This window comes from Lethenteron reissneri, chromosome 32, assembly GCF_015708825.2.
Source record: "Lethenteron reissneri isolate LAM-NWPU_2019-01 chromosome 32, ASM1570882v1, whole genome shotgun sequence".
NCBI classification, from domain to species: domain Eukaryota; kingdom Metazoa; phylum Chordata; class Hyperoartia; order Petromyzontiformes; family Petromyzontidae; genus Lethenteron; species Lethenteron reissneri.
In genome coordinates, this window is record NC_083810.1 from 4326825 (window position 1) to 4349587 (window position 22763).

Sequence of the window (22763 nt, forward strand, 5' to 3'; positions counted from 1 at the left end):
ATTTTTTTTTATTGAGAGACACGGTAAATATTATAGATACATTACACTTCGACATTCCATCTACATAATTGTTTATAGATGTGCGTCATTTACTACATTGTTCATCGGTTAGTTTAGGTCTTGTACACAAATCAAGAAAATCACAAATATTCCTTTAAACCTTCATCAAGCGTCACACGTGTGTGCAATGTGCCACTCTCACATATACTAAACAAAAGTAAATTGAAGCTTAAATGTGAAAAATATAGCAGGAGAACTGCTCTCCTGCTATATTTTTTCACCTGAAGACGATTGCTTGTGTTGCGATCGAAACGTCGTGATATTTTTATTTTTTATTATTGTTTTTCTATCTACGTGGTTTTACCGAAAGACCCAAAGAATATGAATTCCTGCAGTCACGAAAGCTTTAAGTCATAAATTACTATGATAAGTCACTTTCTGAAAATGACACGGTCCAAATTTGTAATTTCCATTTTATGCTGTTATGATTATAGCAGCCTCTCGTGGTGGGGGAGGGATCACGTGAACACATTACGTCCAACACATACGGCTTAGAAAAGGTTGATCCTCCCACAGGAGTCTGTGTTACGTGATGCATTGATGTATCATCACACGCCTAATGAGTAGCTACCGCTGCTCACATGCAAGCTGTATGTGATGGCCGATCGCAAAGCCCGCGGGCCTCATCATAAAAAGTGGCGCCACTTTTCAATTCACAGCACAACCGTCGTTATCAGAGTCCAAAGCAATACATTGATTGTCATTTTTTGTTACAGCTAGTTCAGAGTAATCTTGCATGTTAAGGAAATGTGATCACTTTGAACGTTTCGTATACATCTGCAGAAGGGAATATCGATTCATCTGAGTGAAAATCTCTACTCACCGCACCTGGCTCCAAGTGACTTGCCAACCGTGTCGATTTGCTTGTGGGCAAAGCGATTTTACAGTGACTTTGTGCTGTGTGAATGAGTGGCTTGAGGTGAGCGATGACAAGTTCGAGCAGGCTGGCAATTCAACATCGGAGCATCGATTAACCAAGTGTATTGCACTTTAAGTGGACTAAACTAACCCATTTTTTTTATTTTACCAAGTAAGGCCCACTGAGCTATATAGCTCTTTTTCAGATGCGACAAGGCCACAAATGATTGCTCAACAAAGTGGCTTATCATGTGGACATTTATAGCAGCCAAATACTCTTTAAGCAAACTGTCTAAATGTAGAGGGAAAAACCGGATTAACCGGAGAAAAATCCACACAACCATAGAGAGAACATGCAAACTCCAAATATACACACGTCAGGGTCAGGATTGAACTCACGACCTCCTGCATACCAGGCGAGGCAGTTAACATCTCGCCACCGTGGACTCTATAAGATAAATAAAAAGAAACACCCACCGACACCAGTGCCTTCAAGGTCACTCAGCTTTCTCCCACGTCTCGACGACAGGCCACTGGCCGATAGACCGCCCCCTCGTACGCCGAACGTTACCCACGGCGCGCACAGCCGCCGTCCGAAGCCATCAGAGCGTGTCGACGCTCGCCGGGCCGGCGATGAGCAGCCTGGCCAGCCTCCACGCCTGCTCAGCCGCCCTCTCCAGCGCCGCGCCGTCCCCGCCGCGCAGCAGGTCCGTGCCGCGCACGAAGAAGTGCGGGCACCGGCGGCAGCGCAGGCACGAGACGAGCTGCAGCAGCGCGCCCAGCAGGCGCTCGCCGAGGCACGCGTCGGCCCACTCCGCGTCGCGCGGGTGCTTCTCGCACTCGTGCAGCACCAGCGTCCGCACGAGGTAGCCGCCCAGCGCGCCGGGCAGGTGCCTCTCGCGCAGCGCCGCCAGCACGGACAGGCACTTGCGCCTGCAGCCGCCCTCCAGCAGCAGCTCTTCGGCCTCCGTGAAGCGCAGCAGCCACGCGTCACCGTCCCCCGCTCCCGCTGCTCCGGGCGGCTTGGCCCTGCCCTTGCCCAGGAATGGGTCGTCCTCGGCAGACAGCAGGGTAAAGCCGGCCGCTTTTATCTCTGCCATTCGCCTTGGGCCTGGCCACTGATGCATCTTCTTCATCATCATGAATTGCTGCTGCTGCTCTTGATGATGGTGGGGGAGCTGCTGATGGTAATGCTTCAGAAGCTGCTGCTGCTGGCTGTGGCAATAGTGAATTTGCTCATAGTCACTCTTCTGCTGATAGTGACCCTGCCGATCGTGACTCTGCTGATGGTGGATGTGCTGGTGATAGCCCCGATGAAGAAGGCTTTCGTCACAGTAGCCTTGTTGTTGTTGCGGCTGCTGCTGCGGGAACCACTGCGAGGCGCACCGAGGCCACACGGTGCCCGAGCAGCGGAACGCCGGCGTGACCTTCACCACCCCGTGGTCCGGCACACCGATCAGCACCTCGCCCGCCTCGGAGGGCACGAGGCGCACGTCGTCCCGGCCGCACGGGAGGCGCCTGCCCAGCGCCTGCGCCACCAGGGCGTGCAGGCGGGAGCGCAGCTTGCGCGCCGACAGGCTCCCCGACGCCGTGATGAACTCCACCCACAGCGACATGCTCCTCTTGCGCCCGTCCGCCAGCTTGAGCAACGCCCGGCCGCCTCCCTCGTTGTCTTCGTCCACGAGGCTGAAGACTCCCGAGGAGGTCTGCAGGTTCAGGTAGAGCAGCATCTCGAACTCGGAAGAGGGCAGCGCCCCGTCCGTCACCCGCAGAAGCCCACCGCAAACGTCCACGGCCGGCCGATGAGGGCTTCGATGGGGGTGATGTTCGCCCGGCGAGATGACGAAGCGAGGCTCCCTGGCTCCGACCTCCCGCAGGACCGTGGCGACCGCTCGGGCGATGTCGCGCGCTGCCCCGCACGGCAGCTCGGGTCGCGGGGCGCAGTGCTGCCGATGGAAGGCGTCGAGTCGCACGGAGAGGCTCTGCTGCCACGGCATCATCACTCCACTGGGACGGCATAGCCTCGCTCGCTCCTCATCCTCCTCCCTCTCATCCATAGCAATGCGGCTTCTAACTTGACTCAAGACGCACACACGTGTGTGTGTGTATATATATACACACAGGCTTTTAAAGTCCTCGCCTCTTTGTTAGTAAGTGGTACCCAAATCAAGGGTACAATTTAAACTTTTAGCAGAAATGTCAACTTTTCTTGTGAACGTATATGCATACACTTGTCTCAGAATGTTATCCTGTAAACACTCAACATTGTATGTTACACTTTAATTCATTTTATTTTAAACCATAAATGTATTTTTCGTAAATTTCACCCGTGATATTTGACCATTTATCAACTTGCTACGTACTTTACATGAGACGGCGAAATAACAGTAGCCTGCTCTTGACGCACGACTTTTAAACCTACAAGCCAGGCTGCTCATTTACAGCAGCAGCAGCTGATCAACAGCGCATCATCAGCAGCAGCAGCAGTCCTGATGAGCAGCGCCACTGGTCCCGCTGCGCTGCTGGCCGCGTGGCTGGCTGTGTGAGCACCCTGGCTCCGGACACAGCCGCTTTTCATTGTGACCCCCCCCCCCCATGCTAACGAGGGCGAGGGAAGCCCCCCCCCCCCCTTGCGGATTGGGCGGGGCCTAGCAGGTAGTGGGCAGGTCTGTCGGGGTCAGTGGAGTGGGTGGGGGGGCTATGATGTGGGGGGCTATGATGTGGGGGGGCAGGGGTGTTTGATGGGCAGTTATGCGCTGACGGACATTTGTGTAAAAAAAAGCTTTGTCGCTCATCGGATTCCTCCGGTGTAAATAACGATTCTGGTTCTGTAAGCTTACTGCGTGTGCTTGCACGGTCGTGCTGCTGCTGTGGAGCTCGCCACGTGCTATGTGGTGGCATCGCGTGCATTATGGTGGAGTACAGGAGGTCGTGGGTTCGATCCCGACCCTGACGCCTGTCCAATATATTTGGAGTTTGCTTGTTCTCTCTCTCCCCATCGTAGCGTGGATTTTTGTCCGGGCCCTCCGGTTTTCCCCTCCACAGTTAGAAACATTCGTTAAGAGTATTTGGCCGCCATAAATTTCGTGTATTACGCCACTTTGTTGAGCTATCATTTATGGCCAGATCGCTTCTGAAAAAGAGCTATATAACTCAGGGGGCCTTGCCTGGTAAAATAAAAAATAGTTTAGTTTAAACGAAAATATAGTTTCATTCGGCATGGTGTCCTGGTAGCTTCTTCAAGGAGCGTGCAGGAAACTTCTTCAGAGCCTGTCCATGAGAAGCTCCCAGAATGTGAAGCTTAACATTGGGATATCATGCCTAATAGCATGCGCTATGCCTGGGAAACGCATCGGAAAGCTGTAGAGCACAACCGTGAAAACCCACACAGGTTACGATGGTGGGAGTAGATATTTTGGAATTGGGTGACAGTATCGTATGGGGCAGCTGAGTGTTGATCACCATAACATGGATAAAGGAATCCAAAATGTTACCTGCATCCATACATTTTCGGGTGTATGGCATTGACATTGTGGATCACGCTCGTTAAGATTGTTGCGCGATCTTTAATCTTCTCAGGCGGGGCAGCACAATCGGCTAAATGCCCACGTTCTAGATTTCTCCCTACCGTTGGTTGTACACAAGAAGCAGTTGGATTTGTTGGCGTCCAGTTGCCATCACGGAACAAGAGGAGGCGAATGATTGCTTCCAGCAAGTTGCGATCCCCGTTACGAAAATTTAAGACTTCTGCGACACGACAGGGCATACGAACGTCAGCTGGGAAGTGCGTCACTTGAAGTAATAGAATACGCATTCAGGCGACTGCGTGGTCGCAATAAACAAGCGCAAATCAAACAGAAACCTCTCTTCCATATTCATCGTTAATGCAGCTCAATAACAGAAACATTCACAGTGCATTGACAAGTCGGGCAACGGCCCTTGCTAGCGGAGGGCAGCCACGCAGCGCTGACATTCAGACCGCACTTTACAATGCGGTATCTTGAAAGCAGAAAAAAACGACATGAGATAAACACCATAGAACAGTTTTATTATTAAAATAATTGAATAGAAAACACGCTTTAATTTACTCTTAACTACTTAAATTGTTTGTTTGATAAAAATGTATAAATTGTTGTGCACACACACACACGCACACATTCCCGCGACTTAACAGTTATCACGTATTTACGTATGTATGTATGTTGAACTTCTTTCGCACTGTATGTAGCCAATTGTGGTAATCGGAAGTGCGGGGGGAAGGACAACAAACTTAACACAAAAAGCAGTTCTAAAGGAATGAGTTTTCAATCTAGATTTTAAAGTGTATAGCTCCAGTGGCTTCCTAATATTGGAAGGAAGAGTATTCCAGACGGCCGCAGAAGCGCATCTGATGCTATGGCGCTTTAATTCTAGGAGCATCTCTAAAATCTCTACAGGACTAACGGTTCACATGGAATAATGCAGATGAAGAAGCAGCAGATATCTTAGAAACTCTCTAAGGTGACTGAGCAAACGTCGCAGTGAAATGGAAAATTTAAATGGGGTTAAAATTGTATAAAACGTGAAAGCCAAAATGCAGCGTCTGGCCAGACATACGCAGTTGTCTTCTGCCCCAGAGCCTGCTCGTGAACACATTCTTGCGGAGGGAGCTGGTAGGAACGTTGGGTTGCTTGGTCAATGGCCAGGGTCAATGGTGGCGTGGTGTATTCCGCAAATATGGCCGACTGTGAAGGCGGACACAAGCCGGCGTGAGTAGGTTAAACGTTGAGTTTTATAAGGGCACCACGGGGTAACCAGCCCCTCCCCACCCAGCCCCTCCCCACCCTCCCCTCTCTACCCAGCCCCACCCCTCCCATTTTTGGATGCAGGACGGACGGACACAATAATCCCCTGTGGGCTGGTGTAACCAGGAGGTTCCTACCAGTAAAAACTGTTCATTTAAACCAAGGGAGGATTCACTTGATCAGCCTCAACAATGATAGCTCCCTGCTGATTGTGCATTATTCCAGCTTGATCCCTGATTGACTCTCTGGGCTGAGGAGTGGCTGAATGGGAAGGGGTGGGGGAGGAGGTGGGGGACAGAGGCTGAAAGGTGGAGTGATGGCGCGTGATGGGTGGCCACAACTATTGATTTGCGTGTGGTAAAGCGTGTGTATGGACGTGTGTGTGTGGCGCAAAGGTTAGCCCGCTGCGCTACGAACCCAGAGACGCGAGTTCGATTCCCGCTCACGGCCCACCAACACCGGTGACGATTATCTGAATGGGTCCTGGGCTTCTCCTAGGTCGACTCAGCCTCAAATGAGTACCTTGTGCGATGTGTAAAGATCGCCACTCAGGAGACAAAGGCGGCCGGGCGTGGTGCTGGCCACCTACTCCCTCGTGCGTTGTACCGGCTCCATCATAGGTGCTCGCTAACAGCACTTGCCCCAACAGTGTGTTGGGGCTACATGGAGGGTATTTGTCTTCTGCTCATGTGGAAATGTGTAACATTCACCGTAGCAGACACACAGCACTCCGAATGCGTTTGATTATTGGTCGTGGATGATGGCATCATTGGAAAGTGGTGTCGGCATCTGTTCCTCGTCTTCCTTAGGCCAAATCTGGTGTGATTGCAAAGTCTGGCAAATGAAGAGGCATAGATATCTGGGCTTGGTGCTACCCACGCCACGCCTTGAGTGTCGTGCTGGCCTTGATAGATGTGGAGCATTGCCCTGCATGACCCTGAGGTGGAAAATGCATCTTTTGCGTGTGTATCATCAAAGTGTGTGTTTAGCTGTGTGCACCGAATACAAGCAAGAATCCGTTTCGCACGTACATTCAGTATGCGTGGCTCGATCATGAGGACTCACTCAGCGTGTCACTTTCCTTGGCTGTGTGCGTGGCATATTTGCTGTAGCACGTAAATGTGACATTAGCAGACACATACATTGAGAATATATGGGAAGCCAATGTGTGTGTATTCTGTGTGTTGGAAAATTTGCATAGGCTGGGTCATAACAGTAAACAAAGGTGCAGCTTTAGCAGCAAAGTAACGCTAAGCAAAGATGTATATACGGAATGGAGATGTCGTCAATGTCATGCAATTATCAACATTCAAGAGAAATGCATACTCGGATACGTTATGCACTCACATCGTATAACACGGGCGAGAGTGATTGGGTGTTACTGGTAGGTCACCATTTGAACTGTAATTATATCACTAATTACTAAATGCGGCCAGTCGAGAGGGAAAATGAGCTCATGCCACTCGTTCGGGTTGCCCGTGTGTGTGTGTACATTAAACACATCGCAATACAAGTAATCATGACATCCGAATGCGCTCTCATCTAACTTGTATACTCAAGTCATCTTTCAGAGCCAAGGAGTAAAAGTTGTCTCGCTGCTGACGCAAGTGCTGGGGCATTGCTCCTGCAAGTGCCATTTAAACCAGTGGTAGAAATTCTTAAATCCCGTCAAAAGGGGCCATTGCCATCCGTGGGTCGATCACTGCCAAGTTCCTGTAAAGTGGTGGTAGTAGTAGTAGTGGTAATTATAGCATCACCACCAGAAAGATGATAGCCTAACTTGACTCGCGGTTGGGGGTTTAAAACTTGAACCTGCCGGTAGTGGATTGTGCACTCAATCCGCAGCGCCGTACTTAAAACGCACGTGCAGCGTAATGTAGACGTCTCCATTGTCGTCGTCAGCTACGGTCGATCCACTGCTAGGTGAAGGCCTCCCCAATCTGCCGCCACCTCTTGCCACTCTGCGATCCTATAATCTGCTCGTAGTATAATGAGTAATTATCATCATAATCGGAATTTATTGATAAGCCAACGTAGCTCTGTATTGTGGAGCCAAGAAGCTAAACCCATGCAATGCGCCTCTAATCCGGTTTAAATTTACCGACAACAAAATGAAAGCCGTTAGAAGAAGCTGCCACCTCAGTGACTCTGGCAAGCGTACGCCATTCTGCACCGGCTCTCTGGGCCACTAATGATGAGACAGATGAATGGGCAAAGCGGCTTTCTCCACTTTGGAGGTCTTTGCATGGGCACTGGAGCAGCTTGACGTCTGTTTCATTGAGTTACTCTCGCCTGAGTGGCCACAGCCAGGGCCCGGGCTAGAACCCCTCGGCACCTCTTTGAACACGGCGGTGGGTGAACCAAGACCCGAACTTCTGTTTAATGAGGGGAGGTTATTTCCTTTATTTTATTAACCCTCCTGATGGAGAAAAGCTCTTTGATGTTCTTGCATCGTCTGTGTACTTGCGAGGGAGACTTCGTGATCTCATTCGGCTCTTACATGGTTAATCATATTTAGAAAATATGTTACGATTGCACTGCAGCGCGTATGCTAAGTAGGTGCACGGTGAACAGCGGAGGTCTCCTCCGTTCAAGGTATCGATTCATCTGTCCACAGGTGCTGGCCTACACAGAAGGGCTGCACGGAAAGTGGATGTTCAGTGAGATTCGGGCATGTCTTCTCACGTCGATGCCTCTTGCAGAACTCGGCGCTAGAGATCTTCATGGCAAACAGGAGTAAGTAGATACTCAACAAAGACAAAGACCCCCCCCCCCCACGAATAGCCTGAACAGACTGTTGGGGCAAGTGCTGTGAGCGAGCAGCACCTGTGAAGGGTGGCACGGCACGCGAGAGGGTGGTTGGCCGGCACCATGCCCGGCCATCTTTGTCTCCCTAGTGGTGATGTTTACACATTGCACCAGGTACTCGCTTAAACACACACCGTCACGCATTAACACACATGCATGCACTAGGATCCTTCATAAAGACTACGCAGGCTGTTGGGGCAAGTGCCGAGAGTGGGCACATGTAAAGGTCAGGACGGCACATTTCCATGCAACAACAACAACGGGCGCCATTCGCCACTAAGTTGCGGTTTGACGTCACCATAGCACTTGTACCAGGCTAGGTGTACTTTGAGAGCACATGTATGCACTCACTCACACACATACGTGTGTGTGAGCATACACAAGCATGCGGATGCACACACACACATAAATGTATTTATTTACAAGTGTGCACACCATCACGCACGTATGTGTGCATATACGTAGAAGTGCACACGCACAGACACGCAAAGACAAATGCACACACGCACATCCATCGTTGTTAGAAGAGTGCTCATTATGAGGATCTTTAAATATTGAACAAGCTGAGTTGCTGTTCACATTATGCATTTACTAGCTGAGGTCAAATTGAGATTCAATGGAGTGTATTTGAAACTTTAAAAAACACTAAATAAAAAAGATTTTTTATCAATAAAAATCGAAATTGTGCATTGCATTGCACAACTTTTTAAAATTGTGTATTGCAAATGACAATTTTTATTTTTATTTATTTATTTTTAAAGTTTGCTTTATTTAGTGCTTCATATTGAATTACAAATCTAAATTGTATTAACGTATTGCATCGTTTCATTTCCAGCCTCGGTGATGTTCAACTTCCCAGACCACGCAACGGTCAAAAAGGTGGTGTACAGCCTGCCACGTGTTGGAGTGGGTACCAGCTATGGCCTCCCTCAAGCCAGGTAAGCCCCAGAGATATACGTTACATGATCAATAAAATATACTCACACTCACAGGATCGCACAGAGCAACGAAAATGCGCACGCATGCGATAACGACAGCAGTACCATTCACCGCTGAGTCAGGGACGATGACACGACCATGATCCTCGTGTCAGGCTAGGTGAACTTTGTGGCCACATGCAGACATCCATTGAGGCAGCAATGTGTCAAATGCGCAAACGTAAGAGACATTTGCTATGAGCGAGTTGCCTGTTAAGGCTGGGAAGATACAAAGGAGGTGGTGTAACCAGCATCATGCTCAGACACCCGTAATTATGTCTGCACACCATAATTAATTTTAGGCTGAGTTAACCAAAATCAAACTTACTTTTAAAATATTTTTTTCTAAAATATATATTTTGGTAAACAGGAGTTTGTGGGTTCCATCCTGACTCTGACTCCTGTATATTTGGTGTTTGCGTGTTCTCCCTGTTGCCGCGTGGATGTTTCTTCATCTCCTCTGGTTTTTCCCTCCACATTTAGCAACATACGTCTCGAATATTTGGCAGCGATGCATTTTCACACGATTCACCACTTCGTTGGGCTATAATTTGTGGCCAGGTCACTTTTGAAAAAGAGGTACTGAGCTTAGTGGGAATTTCCTGGTAAAGTAAAAAATTAAATAGTGACTGACACGTCGGAGCACAATCGTAGTGGTCAGGGGAAGCTCGCAAGGGGTACAATTGAGAGTTTGTGCGCAGTTATCTCTGTTGTAATTATTAGAATGTTTGTTTACCTTGGAAAGCCTCACTCAGTCTCATGACTCTTTGTTTTTAGGAGATTCCTGCCAAGCTTTCACTGCAGGGGTCGACATTGCGATGTGTAATCCCAATTGAGTGTTTTGCACGTATTTTTTTTAGTCAAATGCAGTACGGTAACCACTGTACCACAAATATTGCCTTGTCATACGAAAGTATTGGCGGTACACCGGTGCGCGGTATAATAAAAGCAAAATTTTCCCCATAATTATTTATTTTCCCACGATTCACAACCCCAGTTAGAACATCTTGCAGGGCGGTGCGTCAAAATCAGTTCCTGCGACTTCGAGGCAGTAGGAAGACGAATGTTATGAGCAGCTGAACATGAAGCTGTTGCCGTAGAGCAGCACCCAGCCTGATGACGACTGGCTGCTCCGCGTTCCAAAGGCAGATTTGACTCCTCGTGCCCAAGACTTGGTCGGACGGTTCCTTGATTCAACAGACCCAAATCAACGGTCAATAGACCTTTTTATCAAGTGTCGGTAGACTGAATAAACCTTGGAATCGTGTCAAACTGGGCGACATGGTCAATGAAAGACCGATAAACAGATTTGCTGATTCAAATTTAGATTTTACACTGTTTTATGAGGACTGGTGTGTTATGCTACACCGTCAATTTGTCCATATATTGCCACTGTTTTTGAATAAGGAGTTGCTGAATGGATAGGTGCACCGTTGCCATAGCAACGTTGAATTTTCATCACTGGCTCAGGGCTGCCATTGGAGTTGACCACCATTTTTGAGCAGGGAGATCATTTTAATGTTAATCATTTTGGAAGGAAATCGTTCTGTAATTGTGTGTTATTGCCTTGTGCAGGTGGTGTCCTGTGACGCTGATGATTGTTCTTACTCTGTCATGCCTCACTGGCAGGAGGATCTCGCTTGCTAGCCCCAGGCAGCTCTTCAAGTCGTCCAACATGACGCAGCGTTGGCAAAGGAGAGAAATCTCAAACTTTGAGTACCTCATATTTCTCAACACTATTGCTGGTGAGCATTCATCATACTAAACCTTTTCATCAGCAATACACGTCCGTCTCATGTCTGTGGTGCCACGTAATAATATAAAAGTACTTTTACACATCCCATAAGCCACGAACTGCATGCTTTTTTCTCTTCACAGGCCGTACGTACAATGACCTCAACCAATACCCAGTCTTCCCCTGGGTCATAACCAACTACGAGTCCGAGGAGCTGGACCTCACACTGCCCAGCAACTTCCGTGACCTCTCTAAGGTACATTCCACCTCGTGGTACATTCAGACCTCAAGGAGCCTTGAGTCCAGCACCTCCGCCGGCTGAGATGGGGCAGCTCGGCCTCTCTACAGGGTTTACTTGGCCCTTGCCCAACCAGAGCCATGTAGTCCTCGTAACTTATACCCATCCCTATATTTAACCCTTTCCCATTCGGAGATGCCTGCAAGTTGCAGGGTGGGTGTCCCATTCACCGCTGAATCTTGGAACGCGCAAGCGGTTAGCGTTAATTTTATTTAGAGAGGCAAAGCGCCGTTGTTTTTAAAGACATTGTACTCACCGCACATAGCTGTAGTGACAAAACTGCATTAGTATGACAGCTGGCGCCAAACTTTGCCACACGCCCTCCCGCATGTCCTTGTGGGAGCCTCGATACGTCTTCAGGTCGGATATTTTATTTTCCGAAGACTGAATCTGAATAAAAACTCATCACGTACATTTACGTCACCGGAATGAAAAGTGGTTAAGTTTGGAAGCACTGTCTTTAGATGTTGCTTTTTCATTGACAATAATCACAGCCAAATTTCCAAACATCTATGTTCCTAGATGGGATTTATTTTTTTCATTCAACGGTTTTACTTAACTTGGCTCCTATGTCGTGGTCAAATCCTGCAACCTAAATTTAGTCTACTTCCTGTTGTGCAATCAATTCCAAATTTTGCACACGTACTCAGATCTGGTGACATTGCATGCCCGTATCAAAATCGGCATCAATTAATCAATTCATTCGCTACTTTAAAGCAATTAACATTTTGTAATGGACGCCTTATTATTTACATATATATTTGTGTAGGTCAAAAACGCCGCCCAAGAAGCAGGCGCCACGTGTCTCAGGCGCTAGTTGTGAATAAAACCGTTAAAAAAATTTTTGAAGGAGTTTATTAAGTTCAGACCTTCAGTCATCAGTGTATTACTACAGTGCTTAGAAAGTAATCTGGAAGCAGATATAATTCTGCTGCTTGTCAGACAGTTGTTGAATTTTCTTACCCCTGGCACAAACTGATATTTTTCTAAGCAGTTGGTGTGATTAATTTATTTCTCAAATAAAATGCTGCTAAGTCAGATGTGGCCAAATCAACTCCTGTACAGCACAACTTTGACATCGTAGTGTTTCTGCACTGACAGAAACATATCCATGAGGGACCCTTTTGAAAATAATCTTAAGACTCGGGATTGCTTTTCTACACAATAAAGGACATCATTTTTAAACATGGGCTGTTAATCCGCGGCTTGAATCCGTAATCTCAAAAGTGTTTGCTTAGTAGTCCTCTTATGAAGGCAGCAGACCCCTCAACTCCGCACATGTCTACTCCGCTTGTACGTTTAGAACAGATAACAAAATGATGAATGGGGCATGTGCCAATTTTCCCCATGTTCCACCGTGGAATGTTGAGCCCAGTTGAAAAGTTAAGTCTTGTGTGTATACACGTATTATCCATGCAGGGCCCTTTAGATTTTCTAATTCACTTGTATGTAGAACATAGGAGTACCTCACAGCACTAAGAATAGATTGTGTCATCGTGTACAAGAAATGTGAGGCAGATTAATAATTGAGTGTGAGTTACGGCGCATATCCACAAGTGAAGCGCAGAGAAGCAGCGCTGCTCCCAGGCGCCGTGTTCTATAAACCCGGGTGACATTTTATTCAGGAAAGTGAGCGCTTGAATATTGACCATGTAACCATCGTAGCATGGTAGTTTGCAGCTATGGTCATGTAGTCAGGACGTGAGTGACCCAGGCTACTCATTTCTTACTCTCTGGTTCTTTCGGTAAAGTCCCGTAGATAGAAAAAATTATATAAGAACACGACGTTTCGGTCGCAACACAGAAATAATGATCTGCTATTGTGGCTTTATATAGGCACGGGAGGGGGGGGGGGAGGTTTGTAGAGTCGTGGTTGCAGGAGTTCACGAGGGGGGGGAGGGTTTGTTGTGTGCAGGGATGGGTGGGGGCTGGGGAAATGAGCATGTCCATGAGCTTGAGTCTCATTTCTTCACAATACATCTGTTTTGATGTGGCAGAGAATGAGCCTTCTCAGAGAGTGGCAGTCTCACACTTGCTGCATCCAAGGTTTAGCACAGGTTGTGAGTGTTTGAGATTGGACCTCAAAATTAGTAACGGCCTCAAAAGAGGAAAGAAAATAAATTAATGTGCAGACTACTATAATGTAATGTTTCACGGGACATTTTGTTTGCCAGTATCAAAGTATAAAAAAAAGTGTCCATAAAGAAGGCTGTGTCTGGTTTAGGCCAATCAGTGTCACAGGCAATGCATACACTATAAGAGCATGTTTGTTTGCATGTTCACCAGAAGTACGCGTGGATAATGTAGACTTGCTAAAGGGATCTATTTGGTGTTTTATTGCCAGGAAGGGTAAAAGCTATTTTTTATAATGTAATGCATTGCACTTTCACATCACAGAGGCAGGTCCCGCTGTGCTCAACGTACTGAGTACAGGTCCTGAGGACTCCTCTGAGCTATCTCCATCCATGCTGGCAGCGTGTAGCCTCCGGCTGCCCCCACAATGCGTGCCCAGAGGATTCATGGACGGCTCGCAGTGGGGGAGGTTGCAAATAAAAAATCTCGATCACAAGTCAACTCAGCCCACCGTTCTTCTGAGTTCATTAACATTAGCACCGCTCTTGTGGGAAGTCGAGAGTTGTTTTTATCGAAACGTGCTTCCACCATGGGTATGTCAAATAAGACATGCTCTTCTAGGGTCACCAGTGGAGAAGTGCACCATCCAAATATTTGTTCGAGCTTGGAGACACCCCTTTTCTTTGACTTGATATGACGACAGGCGGCATCATTTTATGAGTGATCGTGGCAAACGCTGAACACGTGGTATCTTCAGTGAGGTGAAGCCATGCTTGTGGACGGTTATTTACTTATTTTATTCTATCTTATATGAGGGCCAGCTTGTCCCCCTTGTGATCTCACGGTGAAGGCACCAGTGCTCCAACCTGCCCGTTGCTGCTCTCTCCTTCTCTCTTCGGTTGCAGCCGGTGGGAGCCCTGAACCCAAAGCGTGCCGCTTTTTTTGTGGAGCGCTACGAGAGCTGGGAGGACGAGCAGGTGCCGCCCTTCCACTATGGCTCGCACTACTCCACGGCCGGCTTCACGCTCACCTGGCTGCTAAGGATCGTACGTTCTCTCCGCGTGCGCCTCCCCCCTTTCACGAAGCACCCCCGCCGCTCTCTCACGCCCCCCTTGAGCGTTTGTCGCCGGCCGGCCTATTCGCCATACGCAACGGTGACACGGGTGCAGGCATCGAGAAACCTCTGTGTCTGTCTCTCCCCGGCTGCCTGTGTCTGCGTCTCCCTGCATGTTTCTCTTCGTGTCTCTCTAAGTTTCTGTCCGCGTATTTCTGTCTCTCGCTTATCTTTGTCTTGGTGTCTTGTTTCTCTCTGTGGCTCCTCTCTGCCCGTCTGTGTGTCATTCTCCCTCCATGTATTCCACTGTGTCTGTCTCGTATCCCTCTGCCCCTTTTTGTATTCCCCCCCATCCCCTAGTGCTGAACTAACCCTGACTAGGCAGTGCAGTATGTTGCTAAGTCAGAGTGCAGAGCTAGCATCTCTAACGTTTGTGGTTTTAATCCAGCCGCACTTCCGATTAGCACGGTTGGCTACATACGGTGTTCAACATACATACAGCCTTCTCAAGTTTAGTGAGTTGATGACCTCAGCATGCTCACCAAATGACTGCGCAAAAAAAGCATCGCGTAAAATTTAGTTGCGCACTTAATGTGGACAAAATCCATCTCTGATAATGAAAAAGGTGGGTTTGATGAACAGTACTCTTGGTGGCAGAGGAGGTGTCAAAGTGCTGCCTGCTACTCTGAAAATCAGGGGTCATTGTAATGCATCTCTGGAGGTAGTTCTGTAGTGTCTGCTTCCACTGCCCGAACGGAATGATTCGTCTCGTGACGCGACGGCGATAGCACAGACGGCAAGACAATGGGGAATGAAATCCTTAAATAACGACCACGTTTTGCATGCAATGTATGGTATTGAACAAATGTTTAACTTATTATTTGGGTCTTTCGGTAAAGTCACGTAGATAGGTTCAAAGAAAATAACAAAGTAGTCGATCGCAACACAAGCGTTCGTCATCAGCGACATGACGACCGCTTGTGTTGCGATGGAAGCGTCGTTTTTTTTTCTTTTTCTTTGAACCTATCTACGTGGCTTTACCGAAAGGCCCAAAGAATATGAATTCCTGCAGTCATGAAAGCTTTATCTGATTGTACTTGAACTAGTCCAGTTGAAGTTTAAGGTGTATTTGTTTAACCAGGGTGAGAACTCAAGCGACCAGGATAGGAGTCTCATTCCTAAGAGTGACCTGGATTACCAAAAGTGACACACACAAAAAAAGTGATACAATTGTACCAATCTTTGGCCCATCTTAATAGCAGTAGCAACAACAACAACAACAACGAAGTGAGCAAACTGCAGCAGCAGCAGCTGTGGGGATGTTGACCTGGTGCCAGTGCTCATGGCGCAGTGCTCAGCCTCCACTGTGACCTGTCCTACAGGAGCCCTTCACCACCTTCTTTCTCAACATGCAAGGAGGAAAGTTCGACCACTCCGACCGCACGTTCTCCTCCATCATCCGTGCCTGGCAGAACTGCCAGAGAGACACCTCCGACGTCAAGGTACGAGCCGACTGCACGAGCGAAAGAATTTCGTCGTTCAGAGCAAGGCAATGGGCCTGGTGAGATGCGTGACGGAACTTGCCGTGGAGGCGGTGCAACTGCACTGGGGTCCATGGGCCTTCCAGGGCCTAGGTGCCAGGCCTCAGATGGGGGACACATTTAGCAGGTGTCTCTCATTTCAATCCTTGCACCAGGGCCCATGCCAACCACGCTACGTCACTGATGGGAGACCTTTACGTAATAACACCTCATGATTAAACCTATTGCACCTCCGATTAGCACTGTTGGGTACGTACGTTGCGAAAGACGTTCAACATGCATACATAAAGACCAAATGGAAGGTTGTTGTCATACAACGCTGAATTTTTCAAGGAAGGTTTTTGGTTTGTAACTGCCTCAACGTAGAAACGCTGCGTTGCGATATTGAAAACACTCTGAGGCTTAGAAGTCACGGGTTTAAAATGAATATGATCATACCCACCAGTATGATCGGGAAATATAGTTCAAATATATTTTAAAGGTTTTTTGGCCAAACAATACACTTTATGTAGAAATATTTGTAAATATGTGTTGTGTTATTTGTTTACGCATGTTAAAGATCTCATGACGGTTTTTTTGTACAAGTAGGTTATTGTGTTCTTCAATGTGTATAGTTGTCCACAACTACACACAGAGATGCGTTGTGCTGTGAGGAAGGGCGATTGCCCAGAACGTCACCTATTCTTTTTTAAAATCTAGAATGAAAACACATTTTTTTATAACTGCTTTTTGTGTTTAGTTTGCTGTCCTTCCACTGTACCTCCGATCAGCATGGTTGTCTACGTACGACGCAAAATAAGTTCAACATACATACATCTACTTTTTAAAGGCACAATGTTATTGACAAATAGGTTGGCTTTTCTCGTTACATTGTTGTGAAATGTATGGTGCAGAGATCATTTTAAAAACGTATCCTCTAACAGTGGTGCAGCAGCAGCAGCAACAATATCTGCTGAGTGTAGATTCCCCACTAGAGGGTAGTAAATAACATCTTTACCAAACTATGTAGCGTGGGTGAGGCTTAATCGAATCGTGAGACTAAATTAAATCATAATCTTCACGGTGTTCTTATAAGAAGACGATTGCTTGTGTTGCGATAGAAACGTCGTGATATTTTTATTAGTTTTCTATCTACGTGGCTTTACCGAAAGACCCATAGAATATTTCTTGTAAGAAGTTACTGAAAATTGTTAATAAATAATAGTCCTCTCTCAGTCCTCACCAAGCTAAGTGGGTTTTCTGACTATGTCAGAGCATCAAGCAGGCGAGATGTTAACTCCCTCACCTGGTATGCAGGAGCTCGTGGGTTCGATCACGACCCTGGCGCCTGCTGCTGTATATTTGGAGTTTGCCTGGTCTATCTCCTCGTGGTCGTGTGGATTTTTCTCCGGGTCTTCCGGTTTTTCCCTCCACATTTAGAATCGACGTGCGTTTAGAGTATTTAGCTGCTATAAATGTCCACGCGACAAGCCACTTCGTTGAGCTATCATGTGTGGCAAGGTCGCTTCTTAAAAAGAGATAAATAGCTCAGTGGGCCTTACCTGGCAAAATATATATATATTTTGTAATAGTTGTAATATGTCACGTAGCTCAGTGCGGTTTGGGATAGAGGGCGTGGGGCAGAACTGGTTCATACATGTCACTCGCCAGTCGCCACTGATGTAGGCCGTAGCCAAGAATCTAAACTCGGGATACCAGGTTCACACCCCACTCTCACCCTCGCAGATTGTCGAGATCCTGCGTTCAGTTCAACAACAGAGCTACTCTCTGTAAACAACTCATTGTGTTTCTTGTGGTGGATTCTGGGTATTACGTGAACATATCAGCACATTGTCTGTGTCACTACATAAACGTTAAATAGCATTTTAGTCCATCAGCCTATGGGCCCTATGACATTACTACTCTGTGCATAGTTGTTCAATAAAGCCTTCACACCAATGATGTGCAATGCAGCATTTACCCACATGCGTTGTTACAATTAACTGCATGGGATCTAGAACTTATACAGAGTAGAGACATACTTTTCATTGTTAATACACGTATATGCACTGGGCAGGACATGTCACTAGACGGCTGGCAGTAGCAAATAATGATGGAGCGACAGCCAAATGACGAAAAACCGCCTGGCAGGAGGCGCCCCATCACGAAAACGGAGCGATGAAATCAACTCGCGTACAGGTGATAGGTGGATTGTTAGATCGCAGGACCATCAGAGATGGCTACAGCCTGGGGAGAACTTAATCCAGCAGTGGATCGAACATGGCTAATGATTTTGCCGCGTGTGAAAATAGGTGAACGTAATGACCGTGGTCCAAGTTCCCTGCTGCTGCTGCTGCGTGCGTGTGTGGGCCGTGTCCCCAAGTGCTCGCCAACAGCACTTGCCCCAACAGTCTGTTAAAGGCGACATGGGGGGTACCTTTGTGTTTGGTGTCCCAGGAGCTGATCCCCGAGTTCTACTACCTGCCCGAGATGTTTGTGAACAGCAATGGCTACACCCTGGGCGTGCTGTCGGACGGCACGCCGGTGTGCGACGTGCTGCTCCCACCCTGGGCCAAGACGCCAGAGGACTTCGTCCGCATCAACCGCATGGTGAGTGTCCTTGACCTCCGGGCCTTCGCGGCCTTCTGTCTTCCATTAGTCCTCCACCAAAACTTTCTTTCCTCTCCTCTGATGAACACGCTTGGCGACGTACGGTGCGAAAGAAGTTCAACATAATACCTCTTTTCTGTTACCCATTCGCTTCGTCTTCCCTCCCCCCGCCCTCCACTCCTTCCTGTCCCTCCCCCGACCCTTTCGTGACCCCAAAGTACCCATCAACCCCTGGCACTCCTTCCTCAATCATTGTACACCCCTGCTATCTAAATAATTCTGTTATTCTGTCACCGTCCTGTAAGTTACGTCAAGCGGCTTGAAAGAAGGTGCTCTACGGATCTAGATTTGATTAGGTGAACTAAAGTATGTTTTTATTTACCAGGTAAAGCCCACTGAGCTCTATCGCTCTCTTTCAGAGGTGACCTGGACACGCATGGTAGCTCATCGGAGTGGCGTATTTCATCATCATCATCACGTGTGGCAATTCATAGCAGCCAAATAAACCAAATGCACGTTTCTAAAAGCGGAAGGCAAAACCGGAGGCCCCTGGAGAGAAATCCACGTGAGCACGGGGGAGAGCGGGGCACCGTTCGTGTTGGGGTCGTACCCACGAGGGAGATAACATCTCGCCAATGGGGCACCAACTCCTCGGTGTAAAAGTTAAATTTATTTCAAATCGCCAACGAGGACGGCTCTCATCTCCGTGTGCGGCTTCGAGTCGTTTGTCGAAGTGTTATGTTCCTGTGGCAGGGGTCAGTGTAGAGCAGTGGTTCTTCACGTTTACTGCAGCCTTGCACACATTGAGTTCTCAATCGTGAAAAATGTGTAATGTTAATAACTACATAGGTTTGATGACACGTGATTGTACTTGCGTGCACGTGCTTCATTCGTGTTTAGATGATTTACCTTCCGAAAAAGTCTGGCCATGTCTCGCACCCCCAAAAAGGGAATATCGCACCCCTAGTAGTCATCCTGTACACCATTGGTGTACAGGATGACTGCTGTTGAATTTCCTAAAAAAATTATTTTCTTGACCCCAAAGTCGTTGTGGGAAGAGTTGTCCTCAGAACAAAGTTTGAATGAGCAACCTTGACAATGTAAAATACGCACTTTGACCACCAGCCACCAAGCATGATGTGCATAACCAACTCGTTAATTGAGAATGACCATAGTCGTGTTTAAACATCGTATTAATAAGAACTACAGCATGGGGTCTAAGTTAATTTGCCTCGTAACTGACTCATTTTGTTTCAATAAAACAACAATCAAATTGAATATACTTTTTTAAGATACAAATGTAATTCATAATCCCTTGCCATCAGGCCTTGTTATGCGTCTACCACACTTGCCTACTTTATCCAAATGCGCCATACGAGGGCATTAGTCACCACGTGGTGCCTCTCCTGATTGCTGGTTGACTCAGCCCTACATACCTTGACGGTCAATAAAATACGTGCTGCTCGATGGAAGTCAACAGGACCTGCCCTATTGAGTAACTAGCTTCTCTCCATATTGTCTGACGGTCAAAAGTCGCCCTTGAATGGGAGTTTTATAGTTCGATGGGCTGTACTCGAGCCATAAACGTCTGAATCAACGTCCCAAGAAATGTTGAATATCCGCCACATCCTCCGAGCTGCCATTGAGTTGAGTCTTGAATTATTGCGCATCTCGGTTGGCAGATACCTGGACTTGAAAGGTAAATGCATAGTAGATCAATGAAAACATTCTGCCTTGTCCATCGTTGATCTCATGTTGTGAGTCCCTTTCCTGTGTCTGAGTTCTCTGCGTCCATTTTATTGCCAGGCTCAGTGGGCCTTACCAGGTAAGGCCCAGAAATGAAAGCTCAACGAAGTAGCTCATTTTGTGGAAATTGATAGCAGCCAAATACTCTAAACGCATGATTCTAAATGTGGAGGGGAAAAACCGGAGGACCCGGAGAAAAATCCACGCGGCCACGGGGAGAACATGCAAACTCCAAATATACAGCAGGCGTCGGGATCGAACCCATGACTTCCCGTATACCAGGTGAGGTAGTTAACATCTCGCCACCTTGACCCCGCGTGGCCCTGCTTTTGCCCGCAGGCGCTAGAGAGCGAGTTCGTGTCGTGCCAGCTGCACCAGTGGATCGACCTGGTGTTCGGCTACAAGCAGCGCGGACCCGAGGCCGTGCGAGCCCTCAACGTCTTCTACTACCTGACGTACGAGGGCGCCGTGAGCCTCGACGCCATCACCGACTCGCTAAACCGCGAGGTACCGCCACAACACGCGCACACACGAGTACGCCGGGCATTGTCTCGCAGCCGTTGGTGCCCGAGGGGGATATTCTTGTAACCCGAGCTCAGTCCAGGGATGTCCAGACCTGGCAATGGTCACGGGGGTGGGGGCGGGGAGGGGGACAGATTCGTGTGGCTGTTTTTGCCGTCATTCTGCTACTTTTTGGCAGACTGGAGACCGTTTTCATGCAACCTTGGAAACATTCCACATTTTACGAATGGCGAATGTAAAAATGTGGTCACCATATCTGTCTGAGATGAACCCAACCCTTTAATGTAAAGCAATTCCTTGCTGTATGGCCTCTGCGGGTGAGCTTAATTAAAGCATGATTAGCTTAGATTGAAATTATTCAACACTCACACAGGTACAAGGCTGATGTAGCTGCACCAGTGTCCTATATGTACCTTGATTAGAACAGCAAAGAAATATAATGTAGGGCTAAAAACTCACAATTGCCTTCTAACAGAAAAGAATGTACCGTTTAATGGGCTAATATTTCAGGAATTAGTACTTCTGCAGATTATAAGAAGTCATTGCCAAAAATGTTGGTCTGTGATATGTTTTCGTTTGTGGTCGGGCAACATTAATCAGGAATGTGGTGGACTTCTCTTTGATTAGTTCTTGTATTTAAACAATAGTCTCAAGGGAAGTAAGGCATTCCAAACCCCTGTCGTCCAAGTATCCCCTTCTTCACTGCCGACTGGGCTTGAAATATTTGCTCCCCATACACGTGGGATCAAGGACCAAAAGCAATCACCTTAATGAAAGCTAATGGGAAGAGGTGATACGGTTCAGTTGGTGAGGAACAGCATGCACTGACACTGCATTCTGTTCAATATATACCAAAAAAAAAAATACTATTTGCTCACGAATAATCTATATTTAAAATTTTGGCCAAGAGGAAATGCCAGCTGACTGTAGGAGCCCCTAATTGTATGGTCAAGTACAACAGGGAAGAGACTGTTCAGGAATCTTTAATGAATATTTAATTTCCACATTCATTTTGACAGAGGGTAACTGGGGACAAGATTTTTTTTTTAATGTTTAGCTGTGACAGGTGCCTCCGAATTCTTTCACAGAATTCTGCGGTTGGTGGGGAGAATCTGTGAGTAGAGCACAGCACATGCCGAGGCTTTCTGCCTTTCAGAGCTGACCCGAGCTGATTAAACCAATCAGGCTTCCCCCATGGTACAGGTTAGCAGCAGGCGGCAGGTGCAGCTGTGGGCAAGCCCAGAATCTCAAACTTCTTCGCATATGATGGACAGAGCAAAGGAATTGCGGTCACGGCTAAACCGCGCTCCCTTCCAGCTGCTAATCACGTGTGCGGTCATGCGCAGCGGTGGCGCGATGTTAAACAGAGATCTCAAAAGAGGGAGCTTCACAGAGTGTGCCTTACTGTGCGGATTAAAGTTAGACGCCGCAATGGATGAAAGACGGGGGGAGGGGGTGGGGGAAATAAAGGGTAAAATAAATAAACAAGGAGTTGCGTTGTACGGGCAGGTAGTGGCGGGGAAGTGAACGCTGAGCGTGCAGACACGCAGACAGTTTCCCGAAATGAAGTGACCGCATTTTGTGTTGTTCGTGACCACATAGCCCGTAGTGAAGGCATAGCGGTTTGGTGTGACTTCACCAAAAGGAATTTGGTCAACTAAATAGCCTGAATTTGCGATGGGATACACGTGTGTTTAAAAAAACACCTGAGATAGAGA

General features: G+C 47.6%; 2 protein-coding genes across 2 annotated transcripts in view; one reads left to right on the forward strand and one right to left on the reverse strand.

Moving 5' to 3' along the window:
* Positions 1 to 22763, forward strand: part of LOC133349904 (neurobeachin-like) — a 515983-nt gene that overhangs the window by 475325 nt on the left and 17895 nt on the right. The window contains 9 exon segments of the mRNA XM_061563758.1: positions 8320 to 8376; positions 8378 to 8438; positions 9346 to 9448; positions 11117 to 11232; positions 11366 to 11478; positions 14499 to 14639; positions 16030 to 16149; positions 18625 to 18777; positions 20863 to 21030. Coding sequence (XP_061419742.1) covers positions 8320 to 8376; positions 8378 to 8438; positions 9346 to 9448; positions 11117 to 11232; positions 11366 to 11478; positions 14499 to 14639; positions 16030 to 16149; positions 18625 to 18777; positions 20863 to 21030 — 1032 coding nt within the window.
* LOC133350106 (protein mab-21-like 2) lies at positions 323 to 3435 on the reverse strand. Its single transcript, XM_061564128.1, has one exon. It carries the CDS (start codon positions 2973 to 2975, stop codon positions 1521 to 1523), a length of 1455 nt encoding a protein of 484 aa, XP_061420112.1. The 5' UTR covers positions 2976 to 3435; the 3' UTR covers positions 323 to 1520.